The sequence below is a fragment of the Pipistrellus kuhlii genome, unplaced genomic scaffold (genome assembly GCF_014108245.1).
Source record: "Pipistrellus kuhlii isolate mPipKuh1 unplaced genomic scaffold, mPipKuh1.p scaffold_m20_p_9, whole genome shotgun sequence".
Taxonomy (NCBI): Eukaryota; Metazoa; Chordata; class Mammalia; order Chiroptera; family Vespertilionidae; genus Pipistrellus; species Pipistrellus kuhlii.
Genome location: NW_023425595.1, coordinates 20,869,507 through 20,890,930, shown reverse-complemented (window position 1 = coordinate 20,890,930; position 21,424 = coordinate 20,869,507). Strand labels below are relative to the sequence as shown.

The 21,424-nt window shown below is 39.0% G+C and overlaps 1 protein-coding gene and 1 long non-coding RNA gene across 8 annotated transcripts in view; both read left to right on the top strand.

Moving 5' to 3' along the window:
* The window catches only part of ZDHHC13 (zinc finger DHHC-type palmitoyltransferase 13), a 43,456-nt gene extending 23,742 nt beyond the window's left edge, over nt 1-19,714 (top strand). For all 7 annotated transcript variants that reach the window (XM_036426655.2, XM_036426652.2, XM_036426651.2 and 4 more), the window contains 7 exons: nt 5,057-5,181; nt 6,027-6,089; nt 6,781-6,874; nt 9,995-10,078; nt 14,013-14,170; nt 16,738-16,835; nt 19,141-19,714. In XM_036426655.2, the coding sequence (XP_036282548.1) occupies nt 5,057-5,181; nt 6,027-6,089; nt 6,781-6,874; nt 9,995-10,078; nt 14,013-14,170; nt 16,738-16,835; nt 19,141-19,279 (761 nt within the window). In that variant the 3' untranslated portion in view covers nt 19,280-19,714. The remainder of the gene's footprint in view (nt 1-5,056; nt 5,182-6,026; nt 6,090-6,780; nt 6,875-9,994; nt 10,079-14,012; nt 14,171-16,737; nt 16,836-19,140) is intronic.
* Nucleotides 5-3,240, top strand: LOC123651852. The gene is made up of 3 exons (XR_006740817.1): nt 5-414; nt 456-3,143; nt 3,197-3,240. It is a non-coding gene; the product is annotated as an uncharacterized LOC123651852 (long non-coding RNA).
* Nucleotides 19,715-21,424: the final 1,710 nt, after the last annotated feature.

Sequence of the window (21,424 nt, the reverse complement as noted above, 5' to 3'; positions counted from 1 at the left end):
ATCCTTCAAGCTTAAATTTAAATGTCTATCTCTTTTTGCCTTTAAAAAATAGTAATGCCATTGTTAGAAATATAGATATTAGAAGAGATCCAGGGAATGCAACTCACATTTGTATTCAGTTAGTGATTTTGGTTAAAGATGTTTAGTGTTGAAAATCTACTCAACTTTGAAAATAATCTCAGAGCACACAATGAAAATAGTAGGTGTCTAGTATTTATTACTCATTGGAAAGAAACGGTAGAATGAAATATTATTTTATTTGGATCCGTAAAAATTTCTTGTATTGCCTTGAGGTTTTTTTTTAAGGTCAGATGGATCTTTTAATTTGGTCAGCAGTTATAGTTGATTAATATATCTGGGTACCAAGGTGGTCTACATGGAGGGATTTGGGGGAAATGTGGCCTCCTCAGCAGTGTTGAGTGTTATTATCCTAGGTGGTGATTCTCAGTCCACAGTGTTAATATAGTGTTATTATCCTAGGTGGTGATTCTCAGTCCACAATAAGAATAAGTATACATTGCTAACCTAAAACATTTAAAGCAAACATTTCAGAAAATGGTATTCCTAATAGGTGCTTTACTAGTACTCTGAAATTTTATTTTATCCTATTATATTAGGGTAAAATACAAAGGTTAGTGCTTAAAAAGCTGCCCCAAATCAGTAATTATGAGACAAAGGTTAAATGTAATAAAGTCAAATGGTATTTTTTAAAAACATGCTGGTCACAGCCCACTTAATTCTTTCATGGCTTACTAATGGATGGCAGCCCATGGTTTAAAAACAACAACAAAAGCCACCTAATTAGTAGGTTTATCACTTGAGGAGCAGGGATCAGACCAAGTCCAGCATAGGGGTGTGCTGTGTTTTTAGGGTTGACCAAATCTGGTCACCTAGAAGTGGGAACATGGGTTACTTCTTAGTTTATAGCTATTTATAGCTACCAGTAAGAAAGAGGCATTTCCTCCAATTTTCCACCTTCCTACCTCTTTCCAGGATCCCTTTTTTCCTTCCAAGTATTCTAGAAAGCCATTATAAACTTGTTTTCCTTACAGGTAGGAGAAGAAGGAATGTGTTAGATAGAATGTACCTTTAAGCATATTCCTTTAACTTGTATATTATTTCTATTTCTGGTAATGGCATTTTAAAAAGAAAGAGTAGTATTTATGGGAGAGATTTATTCACTCAAATATAAGAACATTTTTTTCATAGGAGTAAATGTAAAATGAGAGTCATACAAGCTTTTTAAGTGTATGCATCTACTTTCATTTAGCATGTTTCTACTTTAATGGCACTTCTTATTTCTGAGCATTATTGCTAATATTTTTTTAGATTCCTTTAAATGAATGGTACAGCATACCGTGGAGTTCATTTGACTTTATTACATTTAACCTTTGTCTCATAATTACTGATTTGGGGGCAGCTTTTTAAATACTAACCTTATTACCTCCAGTTAATGAAAGCTTGGATGATACCAATATGTGATATAAAAATAATTAAATTTACATGTAACCATCAATTAACAGCACAAGATACATAAAAATCTTTTGTGGAAATCCCAAGGCTGGTAAATTCTAGGGTATTGATATTGAAATTGATATTGATATTTAGGGACATGATATTGAAAAGGGATGGCTGATTTTGTTTGTTTACCAACCCATGTGGCATTGGAGTAAATAGTTTTAAAATTATGTTTCCTGATCAATTTTTAAAATGTGAGTAACTAACAGTATTTCAAATTTTGCGCAAAAAGTACTGTAGTTATTATATACAATTATTTCAGGTTTATAGAATCAATATTAACAACACTATAATTTGAAAACCTGAATTGCAGCATTCAGTATGCAGCTGAGTTTAATTACAAACTGTTCACTGTTTATGAAGATGCCATTATATCAGAACTGATTTCCGTAGCCAGACAAAATCTTAAGATGTTGGAGTTGATGAGATGGGATATTTTACTCACACGTACAGCATAAAGCCATTTGATCTAGGAATCCATATAAGCCTGTTACTGTTGAGGGATGTCAGTCAGTAGGTGGCACACTTTGCCATCAGATCGGTGCTTTGCAAGCTGAATGGTAAATGCTGTTTGAACTGCCTTGGGTATGAACAAAAGCGCTACCCTGTAAAAGCCCATCCTGAGTCTTTGTACTAGTTTCGTCTCAGGTTGCCAAGTCTGGATTGTGGGGGGGTGTCTGCTTTTAAGTTGCCTATAGAACGAGGGTCTGGGGCACTGTGGAAAGAGGACCAGCATGAATTTAAGTTTTGGCCCTTTTTCTTATTAAATACCATTGGGCAAGTTATTTAATTTCAGTGAGTCTCAGTTTTTCTATAAATCAGGGTTAATAGTGGGGTGGCTACAAGGATTACTGTGTTATGATGTTTGCAAATTGCTGACCATGGTCCCCATTTCATAATTGGAATTCTATAAATAATACCTATTATTATTATTATTACTTAGTCTTATAAATAAAATCTATGTAGAAGGCTGCATGTTGAAATTAATTTTAAGGGCACCTCTAGATTAGCTCCTCAGATCAATTTGTTTTGGTTCAGCAAATAATGGATTTTATGAGACAGTATCAAGTTAAGGAGGTAAGATCATATTGATGAGTTGGGAAGTAAGATTAAAGACTAAAGATTAAAGATTCTGGCTATAGCTGAGTTAAATTTAAGAGGTATAAACTCATGTGAAATCCTGTATTGGGTTTCAGAGAATATGTACAAGCACATGTGAAAATGACATAGTTTCAGGTCAAGTGAAAAACCCCCAGGAGCTTTGACTAAAAGCCTGGTGTAGGTAGTGATGCAGCTGTCATGGAAGCCAGTGCATTCTCCAATAGGATTGCAAGGCTTTGAGTGTCCAAGCAAAAGACAGCAGCAATCTACTATCCTCCGCACTCTTCAGTACACACCTAAAGTGTGTTTGTTCTGTCTTGAATTCTGTTCTTTTAAAAGAGACAAGGGCAGGCAGGAGCATAAACAGAGGAACTTGACCAGGAACAGTGTTGTATGAAGAATAATGTTGCTGCTTAGCCTGAGCACTGCCTTCCCATTTCAAGTGTTTGGAAGTCTACCATTTGGAAGCCAGTGCATTGTGTAGAAAGGCACTCAGTAAAGATTTACTGAACAAATGAGGAATAGTTTTTAGATTTACCCTACAGAAGCCAGTGCCTTCTGTAGGGTAGATCTAAAGGGCAGCTATCGTGTATATCTATAGTGTAGAGCTGAAGTATCTAAGCAGGGGTCCTCAAACTTTTTAAAGTGGGGGCCAGATCACGGTCCCTCAGAGAGCTGGAGGGCCGGACTATATGAACTACTATTGTAATTCCTACTGTAACACCTCGGCTGCGCTCACTGCCCAAAAAACCTGGCGGGCTGGGTCAGACTCCTCTGTGGGCCGCATGTGGCCCACGGGCCGTAGTTTGAAGACGCCTGATAAAGCATACTTAAGGAAATAAAGTTCTGTTTGTCTAAGTTGAGAAACTTTTTGACTGCAGGAGTCACAAGCTAATTGGAAAGGTTGAGATACCTATAAATATAATTTGAGGTGTAAGTGCCATAGAATAAGCGTCCTTAGATTCAGATAAGAGGGAGAATCCTCTGTAGGGAATGACCTTCAAAGGGAAGGGGATATAAGTTAGGTCTGGAAGGCGTTTAGAACCTGGACATGCTAAAAGTGTGGTTTCATAATTAGACAGGGAAGGGGGTGGTGGTGGAGATGGGGAGCATTTGAGGTCAGTGAACCACACAAAGCAAGGAAAGCTTGGCTTTTATGTGAGGGGATAGAGTGCAATTCACTTTGCTTAGAGGGAGAGGAGTTGTAAGTTATTCAGAGCAGAAAGTCAGCTAAATATGAGGGATTATCATATGATTCATTGGTGTGCTTTTTAGAATGTGTCATATATGTTGATCATAATTTTTCTGGGGGCGGGCGGGGGGGGGGAGGATGTGATTCTTTAACAAAAGTTCTGTCCTGTGAACTTTTTAATAGTGTTGTTCTTAATTAATTCTAAGTAAGCATATTTGTTAAAATTCAATTTCACACAATTTTCTGGGCCCTATTTATTTCTTAAAGCCAGGCCCATCTGCAGATAAACCTGAACCAGATGTAGTTGTGCTGGTTTCTGTGAGTTATAGCAGAGTGATTCTGCTGGTCTGGGGTGAGGTATGTGGTTCTTGCTTCTAACAAGCTCCCAGGTAAAGCCACTGCTGTGGGTCTATGGCTCACAATTTGAGTAGCAAGTGCTTAGAATCTTATTTTATGGCCACCTTTTCTACTCTGGAGTTTGGCACCAGACATCTTGGCAACACCTTGGAAGGCAAATACAGTTACTGTGTCAATATTGGTTTAAATTGGGCAAGGACATTGGTTTATTACTGGCATATCGATTTATTACTGCACAAATTTTATTGGAGCAAAATTTTACTTTTTATACAAAGAATTTGTAGTGAGAACTGTTCATTTATCCTTAAAACAATGTTTATCTCAGTTTATATCATGTGCCTTTCCCAAATAATATTTGATTTATAATTACTTTGCAGGGAGAGCAGTTTCTGTCATTTCTAAATTAACTCAGCCTGTCAGTTATGACTAGGTAATAAACTTTGCAGTAGGAAATTTTTGCAAGCATTTAATATATAAAAAATAGTTTTAGTTGAAATCTCTGAACCAATTGGTTTTTTCTTTGATTGATTTGGTTAGAATGATCAGAAAGTATTTTTCTGTATGCTCTCAGGAAAGCCACATTATACCATTGGAGATTAATTCATTTGAATCTTGAATGTTTTTCATTCTTCAGGCTGCTCTTCATGTATTGCAACTCTTCCTATCAATAATTCATGTGGGTTTCAATTCTTGAGGAAGGATTAATTTGTGAACCATAACCAAATTCCCATAGGATTAGAACATAGGATGGGGCCAGGTATGGGGGCAGGATGTGTTACATCAGGGAAGGTGAGGATAGAATGCAGAGAGATTCTTAGGCACCAACGATGAGATTTGCTTGTGTCATAATTATGGGAGATGCGATATGTTCCTTAACTTGGCTTTAACATCTAGCAGGCACTCCTTTCTATTTTGCTTTTATTTTCAGCATAATAGGCTTCCTCTACTTTTTCTATAAGACTTGGGCAACGGATCCAGGCTTCATTAAGGCTTCTGAAGAGGAAAGGAAAACGGTGAGCTTTCTTTGTAATGTTACTAATTTTAAAGTAGGAGGGTGAACTTCAGAAGATCATAGCCATGCTGGTTTCTGTCATGACTGTGTCTCTAGTGCCTGGCACCTAATAATATTAAATGTGGAATGTATAAATCAGCAAAATGAGATTTGTCTATTGTCATACTTTTTCATTTGTTTATATGAAAAATTTTAAAAATATTTTTAATTTCTTTAATACCTTACTAAGGCTTTTTCAGACGTACTTTCTGTTAGAAGATATGGTCTTCTGCTTTTTTTACAGTAACATTTAGAAAGTGATCATATAACTTAATGTCCCTTATTTAATACATGGTGTAGGCAAGAGCTTCCAGTGGGCAGGAGGGTCCTCCTCCTTATTGACTAAGATGTGAAGTTGTCAGATGACATGGCATGTCTTTCATTGCCTATGAATGTTTAGAAATTGGGGAAAGTGTTTTCTTTGTTACATACAGCCCGTCTTCCTCAAAGACTGAGCTTTTGGTGCTTATAACCATCAGTTTGTTGTATGCTGGTAGTTTTTGTTTCTTTTTAGGAGTGTTTGTTTATTTTTCTTCAACAGATTATAACTGGGAGGTCATTGCCATTGATGGAGAGAAGGGGGTATAATTTTTGTGCATGCTAATTTATTGGCTGTGGTTGAAAATGCAGCCTTGAAAAAAATCACATTATTTCAGGCACAGAATGGCAAATCAAGTGTTGGCAAATCTTCCAAATTGCTCTGCTAGCTACCTCAGTTTGGAGAGAGAGCTGTGATTATGGTATATGACCATGCATTATACATTCCCTATTAAATGCAAACATAAGGTCAAACTGCATATTTTTCAGAATATCATCACCCTCGCAGAGACTGGTTGTCTGGACTTTAGAACCTTTTGTACATCGTGTCTTGTGAGTGAGCCTTTTCTTTATAATTTTTTCCCATACTAAAAGCAAATTCTTGGTCACATTGCTCATGTAAACATTTATCAAATCTTTGCAGTATATTTATACACCTCTGTTTCTACCAGGTTCTAATTTTGCATTACTGTCAGGACAATTTTTTGCCTTGAACATATGGGGAATGATATTTATGATCTCTTGACGTTGCCTGTGATTAAAAATCTATTTGTATATTTTGTTTGTTTTTTCCTGCCATGAAGCATATGTTAAATTTAACTTGGAGCCAGAGGTTCATGGAGACCCAAGAACCACTTAGTGAAACTTGCCATTTTGCAGTTGAGGAATCATTTTTCCTAAAGGGGCAAATAACTTTTCCCAAATTATTGGCAGAGCCAAAAATGCACCTCAGGTTTCCTTTTCCTCAGTTTAGTGCTCACTGTGCTGTATGGTATTCCCTCATCCCGTTAGTCAGTGCTGGTAGCCCTGGAATTCAGGTCCCTTTAGTGATGGCTTCGACAAAATGGTCATGCAGTTGTAAATATTACTAAGGCATTCCAGAGCCTCTCTGTGAATTGATGGTCTGATATTTAGAATGATTTGTGCCATTGTCTTTATGATTTAGGAATAAGATTTTGTTTGCGATTTGTTACCAGTTTGAGAGTCTGATTTTTGCTTGGCCCTCTCTTAATTGCCCACTTAGGCAAGGAAGCCATTAAGGTCACTCCATTGCCCTGTATGCAAATCCTGTGTGGCTCGATATGATCAACACTGCCTGTGGACTGGACGATGCATAGGTGAGAATTTTTCAGTTACCACATGAAATTAAGCTTATATTTAGTTATGTGTGTGACTCATAGAAAAAGTAGAAGGGAATCCATTTTGTAGCGTTTCCTTGTCAGAGAATTATCTCTGTGAAATATAACACTTTTGGAAAACTGTTTTTGATACTGATGATAAACCTACCTAATAAAAGAGTAATATGCAAATTAACCATCACTCCGCTACACCCACATGCCATGCCCACATGCCACACCCACACGCCAATCACAGCGAGTATGCAAATAAACCCAACCAAGATGGCTACAACTACAGAGAGCAGGAGGGAGGCTTGGGTTTCCCAGGCAATGGAGGAAGCCAAGCTTTCCGCCTGCCCTTGCCTGCCTAAGCCTCCACCCAAGGCTACAAAGTTTCAATTATAGAAGGTAAATAAATTCCTGATACCAGGGCCTCCGCTTGGGGTGCCGGAAGGCGTGGCTGGCCTGCAAACCAACACAGGCCCCTCGCTCAGGCTGCCCCATATCCCAAGGGAACCCCCATCCTGATCCGGGACACCCTTCAGGGCAAACCAGCTGGCCCCCACCCGTGCACCAGGCCTTTATCCTATCTAATAAAAGAGTCATTTACAGATTGACTATCACTACAACGCACAATATGGCTGCCCCCATGTGGACACAAGATGGCCACCACAAGATGGCCAGCAGGGGAGGGCAGTTAGGCGTGACCAAGCCATCAGAGGAGGGAAGTTGGAGGTAAATAGGCTGGCAGAGGAACAGTTAGACATCAATCAGGCTGGCATGGGAGTGGTTAGGAGGTGTTCAGGCTGGCAGGCAGAAGTGGTTTGGGGCAATCAAGAAGGCAGGCAGGCAAGCAGTTGGGAGCCAGCAGTTAGACATCCCTTGAGGGATCCCAGATTGGAGAGGTTGCAGGCTGGGCTGAGGGACACCCCCCATGCACGAATTTCGTGCACTGGGCCTCTAGTTCTATATAATAAAAGTCCTATATAATAAATGCACATTGACCCTAACTGTGGAACAACTGGTTGCTATGATATGCACTGACCACCAGGTGGCAGATGCTCAATTCAGGAGCTGCCCCCTGGTAGTCAGTGTGCTTCCAAATGGGGAGTGCCACTCAGCCAGAAGCTGCCTCATGGCTGGCCAGCACAGCAGTGATGCCTCCACGGCAGTGCTAAAGATGTCCAACTAACAGCTTAGGCCCACTCCCTAAGCCACATGTGTCAAACACAAGGCCCACGGGCCAAATCCGTCCCGCCAGGCCTTGCAATGTGGCCCGCACTGCGCTGTCATCACTGCACTCCGCTGCGTTTCTATCACAATGACAGTTTATGACTGTTCAGTAAACCATTCGGCCCGCAATTTAGGCTGGATTTTAGATTTTGGCCCCTTCTCTGATTGAGTTCGACACCCCTACCCTAAGCCATTAGACATTACCCGAGGGCTCATGGGCTGCCAGAGGGATGTCTCACTGCCAGCTTAGGCCCAATACCCCAGGGAGTGGGCCTAAGCCGGCAGGTGGCTATCTCCCAAGGGCTCCCAGACTTCAAGAAGGCTCAGGCAGGGCTGAGGAACCCCCTCCCCTGCAAGTGCACAAATTTTCATGCACCGGGCCATTAGTATCATTATATAGAATTTTAGCATTTGTAATGCACTTTCATATATTGTATCCTATTTGATAATCAACTACTACTGCTATGAGGTTGGTATTATTATGTCCATTTTAGAGTTGAAAAATATAAAAGGTAAAAAATTATTTGCCTAAAGTCATTTTAGTAGTATTAGTTTTCTCCTCCAAATACCATGTTCTTTCCATATTTTGTGTCTTGTCTCTCTTGTTCACCTTCTTCACCTGCCTTCTTAAAGGCTTAGGTGAGATGGTGGAGATCTGGGATTGCCTTCCACCCAGGGAACATTCGTTTTCCTCCGAGCCATCACAGTAAAAGCCAGGGGTTTAGGATGAGAAACTGTGGTCATGGGTTTTTAGCAGAAGATATGCTTCCATGATCTTGATCCAGAAAAGGCTGCCTCAGCTCGTTCAGGTTTCTTTGGTGCATTTCGATGCTCTTTACTTTTCCTAGAGAATAGATAAGAGATCATTTATGGGGTCCCAAACTTCATGTACCCCATCCCACCTTAAAGATGAGATGATTGGCATTATAACAGGCAGCTTTGAATAGCAGTGGAAAAATAATAGTAATGAGTCCATTTATTTTTTATCACATTCCATTTAACATGGTGTTTTCACATGCATCATCCTCTTTGATTGCCTTAGGCCTGTGAAGTAGAAGAGAGTATCCCTACACCCTCCCCCCAAAAGAGATATTATCCCCATATTACAAGTAAGAACACTGGATTAGGGAGGTTGAATGTTGTACCTATAGTCATGCAACTAGTCATTCATAAACCTAGGTCTCATTCCAATGGGCGTTGCTCCTCCTGGGCTTTGCTGCCTGTGGGGAGGATGGGAATGCTTTGGTACCTGAGGAACTTTTGTGACATTAGCATAAAAAATGCTCCCATCTCCATCAGAGGGCAGTACATAGAAGAGTGGAGCTTGGTTGCCTGGCAGCCTCACCCCCTCTTTGCTTCTATACTAGTAAGCCTTTCTCGGGCTGCAGGTTGCCCCTCTTTTGCTATGTCCACTCTCCTTCAACATATCTATTTAGTGTTGCTCCTCAGATTCATTCTTTCTGTTCCCTGATCAAGTCAATCCTTGATGTCCAGAAGGTATACCTGCATAAGCTTATCACATGGAAGGAAGGAACAGGGTATGATTTTTCTCAATTCCTGCCTGCTTCTCCCTCCAGCACAGAATAAGCCATCCCAGAGCTGTATATGTTTAGTAAACTTTGTTGTATTAAAAACAGAAAAAACAAACAAAAAAAACACCTCTTTTAAGTATTGAATAAATATTAGTTCAGTTAACATGGACAATTGACCATGACATATTAGAGTGCTTGGTTTTGGTTTAATGATATTTAAAAGCAAAGCAACAGCTTATTTTTTTACTTTGGTGAAGGCTTTGGACAGAAAGTGGTTAATAGGCTCTTTGTCTGGATCATAATTGTAAGAAAGTATTAAATATGTTGATTTCTTTTTTTTTCTTTTTTTATGTAGGTTTCGGCAACCATCGTTATTACATATTCTTCTTATTTTTCCTCTCCGTTGTGTGTAACTGGATTATATATGAATCTTTCATGTGTAAGTATAAATTTTTCTTACAGCAAGCTCATGTATCCACATCTATATGCACTTGTCCTTTGAACTCATATATCACATTTATGCTAGGTGACTATAAACTATAATAAAAACTAAATGGATGCTGGTAAGATTCTTGGCATTGGGAAGCTGCAGGAAATGCTACAATAAGTTAATTGTCAATACCTTTAAAAATATTTTACTCTAAAATGACCTTGATAAATTAGAAAAGTGGTCAAAAATATTAATTTAAGGCAAGTGCAGATTTATCACCCAGTGAGAGGAGGAAAAAATCAGCTGCTCAGGTACAAAAGCAAGTGGAGTGGTGAGTAAATAAAAGGAGGCAGGGGGAGATTGGAGGTAGAGAGGTTGGGAGACTTTGAAGGTTGTCACATTGGAACAAAACTCAAAGCTCATTTCCTTGATAGATCTCAGTTCATAACCTATAACTGTATTAATCGTTAGAGATTGAAATAATAAGAATAATCACTTAGTCTGCATTCCTGAGCAAGGAAAATGACTTTTTAGTAGCAATGTAAAGGCCATCTCTGGGCATTTCATGTAGTGATTGACAGCCAGCTGTTGCAAGGTGATCAACTAAGAATAGCATTTAAATTGTAGCAAGAAGGATTTTGTTAGCTCCTAAGAATGCATGACTCTGCTTTTCAAACCTTGGAATAGGTTATCTTACTGGAAAAACCTATAGTGTTTGTAGTTTATTTTGACTTTGTTTATTATTTGTTTATTCTTTATTATTGTAGTTTTTCACTCTGTTATTTATTGTGGAAACTTTGGAGGAATTTGGCTCTAGAGCTTCTATTTCCATCCCCCCTCCTACTATCTTTATGCTCGTCTTGTATTTTGCCAATAAAATAATAATTTGTTGCTTGAGCTAAAATCTGGAATGACTCAGGAAGATATTAGGAAAGTTTTTTCCTACCTTTTTTTCTTTTTCCTTTATCATCCCATGCTCTACCACTCTCTGAGTCCTCCTGCCCTCTAGTTTTCTTTAGTTTTTAAAAAATAGTTTATTCTACACTGTTCCCCAGCATCCCAGCTCCCCTCCCCAGAAACATTCAGTATTACAAGTTTTGTTTGGTCTGGGGTTTCATTTTTTAGAGGTTGCTAATATCTACATGAAATGGTTTGTTTTTTGCCTGGCTGTAGACATGGAGAGGACTTCAATTATTCTGCCAGCCCTTTTCCCACCTAACATCACTAGGGAATGCTTTTGTGGCTCAGTGTAACTGTCACCATCTCAAATGGATCTAATAGTCAGAAGGTTGTGATCCCTGATCTCATTTCTTGCCAAAGGCCATCAGTAATCCTGCGCATTGGAATTTGAAACTTCTTAGATTACGTCCTGTGGTGTAGAAAATAAAAGACTTTTTCAGTGCTTCTTTCTGTTGAAAGGGCTGCCCTTTGAAGGTCTGACATTAAAGCATGTTCCTGGAAAACCTTTTAAAGCTGGCCTATGGATCAACTTGTGCCTTGGACTTGGTCCTAGGGAAAAGGAGCCAGATTTTACACCACTCTTGTCTCTCCCCCTTCTCTCTAGTCACTAAAAATAGTCCCCTTTGTTTGGTGTATCTGTACAGCATAAGACTGTATTGATAAGGATAGAAGTGATTTTCCATTACATTCATTCTTTCCAAGTTGTTTTCTTATGACATGCATTAGTCCTTCCCTCCTCTTTGTCTGTATCCTCTGGCTCTGAACGAATTTGTATATAATGTTTTGTTTCTCAGGAACAGTCTCACCTTTACATTCACTTACTTTTATTCCATTTATATTTTGACATTTTTTTTTTATAATGAATGAGGACATTGTATCTTTTATCATTATTTCACATACAGGAAAAATGAACTTAAAATAGTGCTCCATTTTTCTAATGTGTCCTCCCTGTCCTCCCACCTTTTTCGTTTACCATTAACACTCCTGTTGCTGTGCATCCTCTTTCATCTGATCCAGTTGCAGCTACCTCTGGCTCTTTACAGGCACCACCCATTGCGTCTTATGAGGCTTATTTTCAGGGTGGACAGTAAGTAATTCAACATGTCAGCATTGTACAAGTTACAGGGAGAAAGATTATTGCTAGAAAGAACATTCTAACCGAGCTATCTAAAGATGAAAACAATTGACTTGGAACCACCATAGGAGTTCCCTATTATTAGCCAGTGAATCTTTTTGTACATATTAACGTATTATATTGCATATAAGATAATGTACTTGGCCACTTACAGCATATCTTTGGTATTAAATCTGAAATCAGTTATATGGAAACTTCAGTTTGAGGTCATGCTGTGTTATCGAAATAATTCCCAGAGGAGAGCAGTGGAAATCCATAAGGTGAAAGAAAGTCAATACTCTTCCTACTCAGCTGTCTTTGCTGCCTGCCGGGGAAATTACATTCTCTTAGGTCATACCAGGTGCATGCGATGCTTCTTTCTGTGCTGTCTCAATGAGAAGCTCTGAAGAGTGTTATTTGCCTTGTTAACCTTGATTATTGTTCTGTGATGGTTACTGTTAGAATGCTTCTGGCATATATCCATGAAAGATAGCTGGGACTTAATACAAGAAATATATATAGATATTTGGGACAAAAATGGATAGTTGGTTGATAGTGAAGTCATGGACTCATATATCCTTCTTGTCCTAGGAGCTCTTAAGTAGTGCTTTAGGAAACTGTCTAAATTGCTGATCAAATTGTCAGAAGCATTTATGAAACCCCAGGATATAAATCTACAGAATTCTTACTTCAAAAATAGTTTGCCCTTTATTAACAGTCATGGTACCTATAAAAGTCATTGGCTTTATACACTGAGTGGACAGATTACTATGATCTCTGAACGCATAGTAATCTGGCCACTCATTGTATATCCTATATAATAAAAGGCTAATATGCAAATTTTCTCCTTGACTAGGAGTTCGACCAGCAGGCAGGCCAGCCAACCATCCATGTCCCCTCACCCTGGCCAGGCTGGCCAGACCCTACCCTTGCACGAATTCTGCACTGGCCTCATACACACACACAACACACACACACACACACACACACACACACACACACTGAGTGGCCAGATTATTATGTGTTCAGAGATCATAATAATCTGGCCACTCAGTGTATAACCTTGAAGGTCTGTTCCCTTCTTTCTCCTACCTACATTCACCTCACTGCTGTCTTAGCTATATGGGTTAGGGGTCGTTTTCTGAAGTCCATAGTGAAGTCCTCTCTTTTAATTGGCATATGAATAAATTCTCCTGGGGAGAAACTGAGCTGTGATCATATGAATCTTGCTCTTTCTCTGTACTTTTCCTGGGATATCTTTCTCATAAATTTCCCACCTGACCTTTCTCCCTCTGCAGGATCAATTACGGTGCCAATGCAGAAGTTCGCTTGGAAACTGCATGCCCTTAGCATGTATTCCAGTGGTGTCTAGATGCTTACAGGATTTCTTGTGCCCATAGCAATGGCCTGTTGATCTGAACCCTTAATAAGAATTTATATTTAGTTCTGTGATGGCCCATATCTTGCTATAACATGGATAAGATAGAGAATTCTTTAGGACAAATATTTACTAAATATAATCATTCTTGAGTTCTTGAACAATTAATTTTTCTGGCCTGTGAATTTTATGTTGAATATGCTGATCTTAATGATGGTTTTGTGTACCTTTTTTGCTTTTATTTCTTCTCTGCTAACTACCAATGCATTGTTATCGTTGCCACAATTAGCAGTAAGGTACCGTTTTTTCATCTGTGTTAGGAGAGCTGGCATTTGGGAGATTAAACCTTAAAGTCAGGTTCTGATCTAGGCCATCATGTCTTCCTTTATTTTTTTTCCCTAAAAAAAACTTTAGTGACTTTAATCTTTCTGCATAATGATCACTGATTTATTGTCTTTTTAAATAATGGGTTCCTTTTTGTGAATTCACAGATTGGTCAACTCATTGTGTCACAACATTCAGAGAAGATGGACTATGGACCTACCTCAATCAGATTGTGGCTTGTTCCCCTTGGGTTTTATATATCTTCCTGCTGGCGGCTTTTCATTACTCATGGTCAACGTTTATATTAGTAAATCAACTCTTTCAGGTATTTATTTCTCTTCTTATAATGCCTTTGGGTAATATTTCCAATAATCTGTATTAGGGTAGAAAGACTTAAATTTCAAATCAGAAGACTTTGTTTCTAATGACTGTCACTTTCTGTGTGGGTGCAGTCATGTTATTTGACTCCTGAATTTCAGTTTTCTTATCTGTGAAATGGGGATAATAATGCCTGTCTACTCTCACAGCAGGATTTAAATGTTAGAATGATAAATTGTTGGCCCTAGGAATTATCTAATCTAACCTATTATTTTAGAGGTACAGAGATGAATTGAATTGTTCAAGGTCATCCAATGAGTAGGAAAATCAGAACGGGAAACTTGGGTCTTCTGACAGTCCCATTTAAGGGCTTTTTCATCATGTAATTAAAATATATGGTGTGGGAAAGCATGGTATAAACTGTAAAGCATGCAAATGTGAGGCGATTATTCTCCCTCACTTTTCCAACCCTGTTTGTTATCATTATTATGCAGTGCTTAAGTGGATAGAATTGGAGGGAGAAATGAAATATACACCTCTAATCAATGGACATGGTAATTGTACTTCCAGAGAAGGTCATGGCCATTAGAAAGTTCAGGCTCCAGGGCAGAAGTCATCTTCAGCTTTCTGTAGTGTTTCTATCCCTTCGCTGGTGCCTGCCTTCCCCTGTGAGCAAAACCTGATTCTCATGGTTATTATGGCTGCCTATATGGAATGGACAGCCATGATCAGTCTGCGCCATTTACTGCAAGACTTGAGATAATTAGAACATTATTCAACAAAAGCAAAATACTTTCCACTTTTATGGGGAAGTAATCAATTCTACAATAATAATAAAGAAAAATTTAAAAGGGAAAATTGCTAAGGAAGGGAATTAAGCTAATAATACTGACTGAACTAAAGTTTCTAAACATTCATCTTAAATTTCTATCACTCTAATATCTATAGACTTTAGCACTAAGAATGGTAATCAGCATCAGCGATTATTAACAGTAATTACTGTCATTTATAATACCTAATATTTATACTTGCTTTACAAATTCCAAAGCACTTTCTCATCTGTTTCCTCACAAACAATTAAGATGCAGACTGTGCCAAAGTAGTATCTTCTCCATTATATGAATGAGCAAACTAAACCTAAAGATGTTGAATGCCTTCCTTGTGACCATAGGTCTGGAAAGAGAGTTAGATGTAGAACCCAAGACTTGAGGTATCAATGCTAATTCTCATCTTCCTTTTCTGGACTCTTAGAACAAGTACAAGTATGTGAGACCATAATATTCTTAAATTAAAATAAAAAAGGTTAATATATTTGCGTATATTTTCTAAGGCAAGAAAATGGACTCAATGCTTTGGGTAGTTTTCAAGTATAGGAATTCAGAGGAAAGTTTTCTTAATAAAAAAAAACACAACTCAGTTATTCGAAGCTTTTCATTTTCTGAGGGCTCTGGTGAGTTATAGTTTTGATTGTGGCCGGTCACACTGAGACTGTTCACTGTTGATTAGGACCATGAGCTCTGTTCTCACACTCACCGAGGTGTCAGTCCCAGTTCTGCCACTTTCTAAGCTGTGGGGCCTTGGATCATTGCTTCACCCCTATAAGCCTCTGCACTAGGTATTTTAAATATATTATCTCAAATCCTTAAACAATCTAATGAAGATGATAATCTCTGTTTTAAAGATCAGGAACTTGATGTTTGGGTTGTTTTGGGAAATTAAATGAGATAACTCAGTAAATAGTAGTATTAAAAAAATATATATAAATATAAATATAAATATAAATATAAATATAAATATATATATATATATATATATATATATATTTTTTTTTTTTTTTTTTTTCCAGAGAGGAAATAAGAGAGATAGAAACACCAATTATGAGAGAGAATCATTGATAGGCTGCCTCCTGCACACCCCCCAGTGGGGAGCGAGCCCATAACCTGGGCATGTGCCCCGACTGGGAATCAAACAGTGGCCTCCTGTTTTCTAGGTCGATGCTCAACCACTGAGTCACACCCACTGGGCAGTAGTAGTGCTTTTAATGACATCGGAGTTTTCAAGTTACCTTAATTCTTACCTCTCCCCAAATATATGGATTTAAATATTCTTTACTTAAGATTATTAACTTTTTCGTTTGGCTATTTTTAAAGAGATACTAAGAAGAATATACAAGTCAAAATAATTGCACTGATATGGACCTTATATTATTTATCTAAAAGTTGCATGCTGAATTTATTGAGAATCTAAACATGGCCATAAGCCCTGGCTTGAAGTAATTACTAAAGGAGTTATTTCATGATCTTATTAAGTCAATGCACTGTGCTTTCCTGAAGGTTAACAAAATAAGACAATAATAATAATAATTTTTTAAAAGCCCAGCTACTAGATTTACATAGAAGAGTCTACTTAGAGCTGCTGAATCTTTGCCTTCACCTTGATCCTTGGTTAGAAGTATAAGTGATATTGTTTTGGGGGGAGGGGAGTACTGCATATTTTCCAGTTTCCCATGATGCACTGCTAAGAGTGATGGAGCCCTGATGTGGTATTTTTCATGTACCATCCAACCTTTTTCAGATTGCTTTTCTGGGCCTGACCTCCCATGAGAGAAACAGCCTGCTGAAGCAGAGCAGGCATATGAAGCAGCCATTGTCCCTCAGGAGGACACCATACAAGTAAGTGAGATCTATTCTTTCCACTGAATCCTAAGGAAGATGCTAACCTAGCCATTGGTTGCCCAATCCAGTGTCACCACCCTTGGCCATACTGCTGTCCTCTAACTTGCTATCGGTAGAGTTGACCCTCTTTTTTCTTGGAAGCCTCAGTGACAGGAGATGAGTGTTAAGGTCATGAGCCCCAAGGTGGTAAGAATTTGGGATTTAGTTTGTTGGACTCAGCACAAATAATAAGTGACTGTGAAGTTTTGCCAAGATGGGGAATCTCTGCAGTCAAGCCACATGGTCACAAGGTTGCATATTGCTGGCATGAAGTCAATGTGAGATAATTAAGCATGTGGCTGAGAAAACCAGCCATAAGGCTGTCTGTACAAAGCGTTAGATTGTGAGCTTTGCCAAGATTTTCAACCTGGCTTTCTATCACCAAGAGTTATTTCAGCCCTATGTTTACAGTGCCCACTTGTGTCAGGGAGAAGCCAGCTTTTGAGGTTGGGGTATTTTCTTCTTAGAGTCTTGGTTGTATAAAACTTGTCCTCATTTGAAAATGAGAATGTTTGTATAGGAAGGTCGTCATCTTAAGATATGAAGGATCAGGCTTTGAAGCTTATCTCCCTGTCACATGTATAGGGGTCTTGGAGGCTGGGAATGCTGAGGAGGTGACCTGGAGTCCTCCGGGGATTTGAGCACTCACTGCATATCTCATGAGCAGTCTATTTTAAAGCACATTTGTGGTACAAGATGAAACTGTTAGGCTGTTAGACAAGGAAATCAGAGCCTGGGATGTGACTCTGATATGTATTTAAAGAGGAAAGAAAATGACTTTATTGGGAAGAGGTGGCTAAAGTGATGAAGAGCGGATAGCGGTGTTAAGCTGGTGATGATTGTTTCAGACTGGCAGTGATGATGATAAAGTCCCTTTCTCAGTGGTTTAAGCAGAGGAATAGATATTTACTAAAGTATGGAAGCCTCTGTGGTAGAGGTGGAATTTTAAGCTGAGCCTTGAAAGTTGTGGGGTGAGCATGATGGAGATGGAAGGAAGGGCATGCCCGCCAGGAAAAGAGTCTCACCGAGGTGAGAGCTGGGTCTTTTTCAGAATTGCTGAGTAATGGAGCATGAGCAGGAGGAACTAACAGAAAGGTCTTTAAGCCACTTTGGATCTGGCTTCCAAATCCTGCCCAAACTAACGGATTGCCTTCTGTAGGTGACTTTTACTCACTGACTCAGCCTATTAAATTCCCAGCATGCCTCTCCACCCCATCCATTTCACATAGGCAGCTCTCTGCCAAGGAAGCTGCTTTCTGCATGGCGATGGGACTTTCCTGACCACCGTCACTCAACTGCAGCAGCAGCACAGTCATCCTCACGCACAGAGGTGCTTTGATGTGTGTAGGGGGTTGGGTTAGGCTTGAAAGATAGGGCATGTGCATAAATCCCACATTCTTCACAACTAGAACAGATAGTAGTATTCAGGAACTAATGGAGGGAAAGCAGTGCTGAAAACTTGGAGATAGGATGGGTCCAAAGAGGAAGTGGGCCTTGACTCAAGCCCTAAGAACTAGTAGGACTTCAGAGGGTGAGGGGGTTACCTGTGGAAAGGTGGAGGTGTGCGGGTTCCAGGGTATAAGAATGGCCCACGAAGTTATGATAATGGGAAAAACAGAGCTGGGGTAGCTGCATTGGGTGGTTTATAAAGAGAGCTTGGGGAGCTGACACCTGAGGAACCTGGGGACTTCCTTGTGTAGGGACTGCAATACAAAGATGCGGAACTGGGTTTGAGTAGATGGGTATCTTTAAGGGTTTTGATTGGGAGGTGAAGGGCTATTACAACTAGTACATCAGAGTTTTGGAGGACTAGACAATCTCCAGTATGTAAAATAAATTGAAAGGAATTGAGATGGGCATCATTTAGAGAGCTATGTAGGTTTAGAAAAAACCCATCTTGTTGATTGTATTTTTTTCTGGCCTTTGAGATAATCAAAGAGAATTAGTGCAGTGGGAATGGAAAGAAAGAAACTTATTAATGGCAGTGACCATTCCAGTGAGTGGGAGACCCAAAATGAAGTTATTTAGTTGCTGGGAAGTAGCCAGGGACTCTCGAAATTAGGGATTCAATTTCAGAACTGGAACTAGGCTTCCGTTTTAAGGTCCCATAAACCCAGTAACAGATTCACCTCTGGATTCCTGTAGGATCTCCAAAGGACATTATATATTGTACAATCTCAGTGAATGTTTATGGTGTGAATGAATGTTTGTCAAGAGCTGCACAGGGAATGTAGTAAGACACGTTCTCTTCCTTTCTTGTCAGCCTTGGGTTCACACAGAACCTCGCAGACTTCTTCCAGTGTGGCTGCTTTGGCCTGCTGAAGCCCTATGCAGTAGACTGGACGTCACAGTACACCATGGTCTTTCACCCAGCCAAGGAGAAAGTTCTTCGCTCAGTATGAAGCACAGCAGCCCAAAGCTCTCACACTGATGTGTTTGTGTTTATGTTCACGCCCTGTGGTATAAAAGTGAAGATTTAGAGTTCACCCAAGCCCAGAGGAAACACAGGTGGTTTGTAAAGCCATTTGGTGAAAACAGAAGTTATCGATAAAGGCATTATACTTTTTTAGATTTAGCAAGAGCAGTCTTGGCTGACATCTAAAAAAAAAACAACTTTTATATTTTTTACAAATGCAAGTTACTTTTAGGGGGGATCATATTCACTTAATTATGGATAAAATGTGTTATTTTCAGATACTTTATTGGCTGTTTCAAAATAGTCTGTTCTTTAACCTTGTAATTTTGATAAATTATTTGTCTTTGTTTTATCTATAAATATGTAAAAATATTTAAATAGATATACTGTTTTGCTTTCACACTTAATAAAAAATTTTTTTATAGTTCTTTTGTAGTTTCTGACTCTTAACATTTCTCAAATCTTAAATTGAGGAATGGTACATATAAAATAAACTGATTCATGCTTCTTGTCATGAGTTAAGATCACTGTTAACATCAATAAGCAAGATTTAATTAAGTTTTCTATCTTACTTAGAAAATTGAACATAAGAAGTCTTAAAGATGAACTATTATTTTCACTTAGTAACCTGAAAATATTAGACTGGTGTGATTATAATCGCTAATTTCCCTTGTTTTGGAGGAAATACTGACTTTAATTCTTGGTATTGTATATAATATACCTTTGGGTATGCCACTTTCCTGCTGAAAACCCTGCCATAGGTTCCCATTGCTCTTAGGGTAAAAGCTAAAATCCTCATGTAACCTGTGAGGCTCTGAATAAACAACAGAACATTATTGTGTTTACTGTACTCACTCTGGACCAAGCTTTGTACTCTAACCAGATTCACTCTTTCTCCTACAGAGCCTTTGCAGGTAAGGAAATCAAAACCTAAAGAAGTTGCATCTTTTCCAAGGTTACATAGATACTAAGTGGGACGGCCACTCTAGAGACCCAGTCACTTAGAATACTGACTGACACATGTGTGTTCAATAAATATTTGAGTTAATCTGTGGAATAAGCTTGTTGAATGAATTGAAGGGTTTTTAAGCAGGACATGATGTGATCAATTCTCAATTTACCTTTTACCCCAAGAGCAATGGGAACCTATGGAAGGATTTTTTCAAGTTAAATTCTTCTCTTTTTCTCTCATCAGCCACTGCTAGGTAAGTCTTCTCAACTTGTGGTCCAAAGACAGTTTACATTAGAATCATAGGCTGGGCATGGGTTGGGGTGTGGCATCCAGGATCAAGTGTTCAGAGTTTAAATTCCTCATCTCAGACCTCCCAAATTAGTGTTTGAGAAGTGAATTCTGGAATCCAAATTTTCTCAAAGTTCCTTTGTGGTTCTTATGTGCACGTGCTGTAGTTTGAGAACTATTTTTACTTAAGGAATCTTACTTTCCATCATTCTATTTTGGCTTTTCTCTCAGGTACACAGTGTGAAAGTAAAACAAAAAACAAAAAACATATATATATATGAGAATCAGTGTTTTATAGTTAGACACCTTGGGTTTGACTCCTAGATCTACTGGTTACAAGCTACTTGTACTCTGGGCAAATGACATAATATCCTCGTGCCGTGGTATCTTCGTGTGTATTATGTGGATACTAATAGTATATACCTCCACATGTGGTTAAGAGGATTAAATGTGTTAATACATGTAAAGTAGTTGGAATTGTAACAGGCACATAGTAAATGATCAATAAATGCTGGCTATTTAGAAATATTTGGGAAATACACTGGAGAGAGAGAGAGAGAGAGAGAGGGAGGGAGGAAGGAGAGAGAGAGAGGGGGAGAGAGCGAGAGAGAGAGAGAGAGAGCGGGAGGGGAGAGAGAGGGAGAGAGAGAGAGAGGGGGGGAGAGAGAGAAAGAGAGAGAGAGAGAGAGAGAGAGAGAGAGAGAGAGAGAGAGAGAGAGAGAGAGAGAGGGAGGGGGGAGGAGCCAGCTATTCCTCTCAGTGTTGTTTGAACAATGGCTCTTCACCCTGATAGTGACAGCTGAAAATCAGTGTCTAGCTTTGCTCTCCAAAACAGACCCATTATATCTCTTAGAAGCACCAGCAGTAACCAGGCAGGGCTCTCTCCTCAGA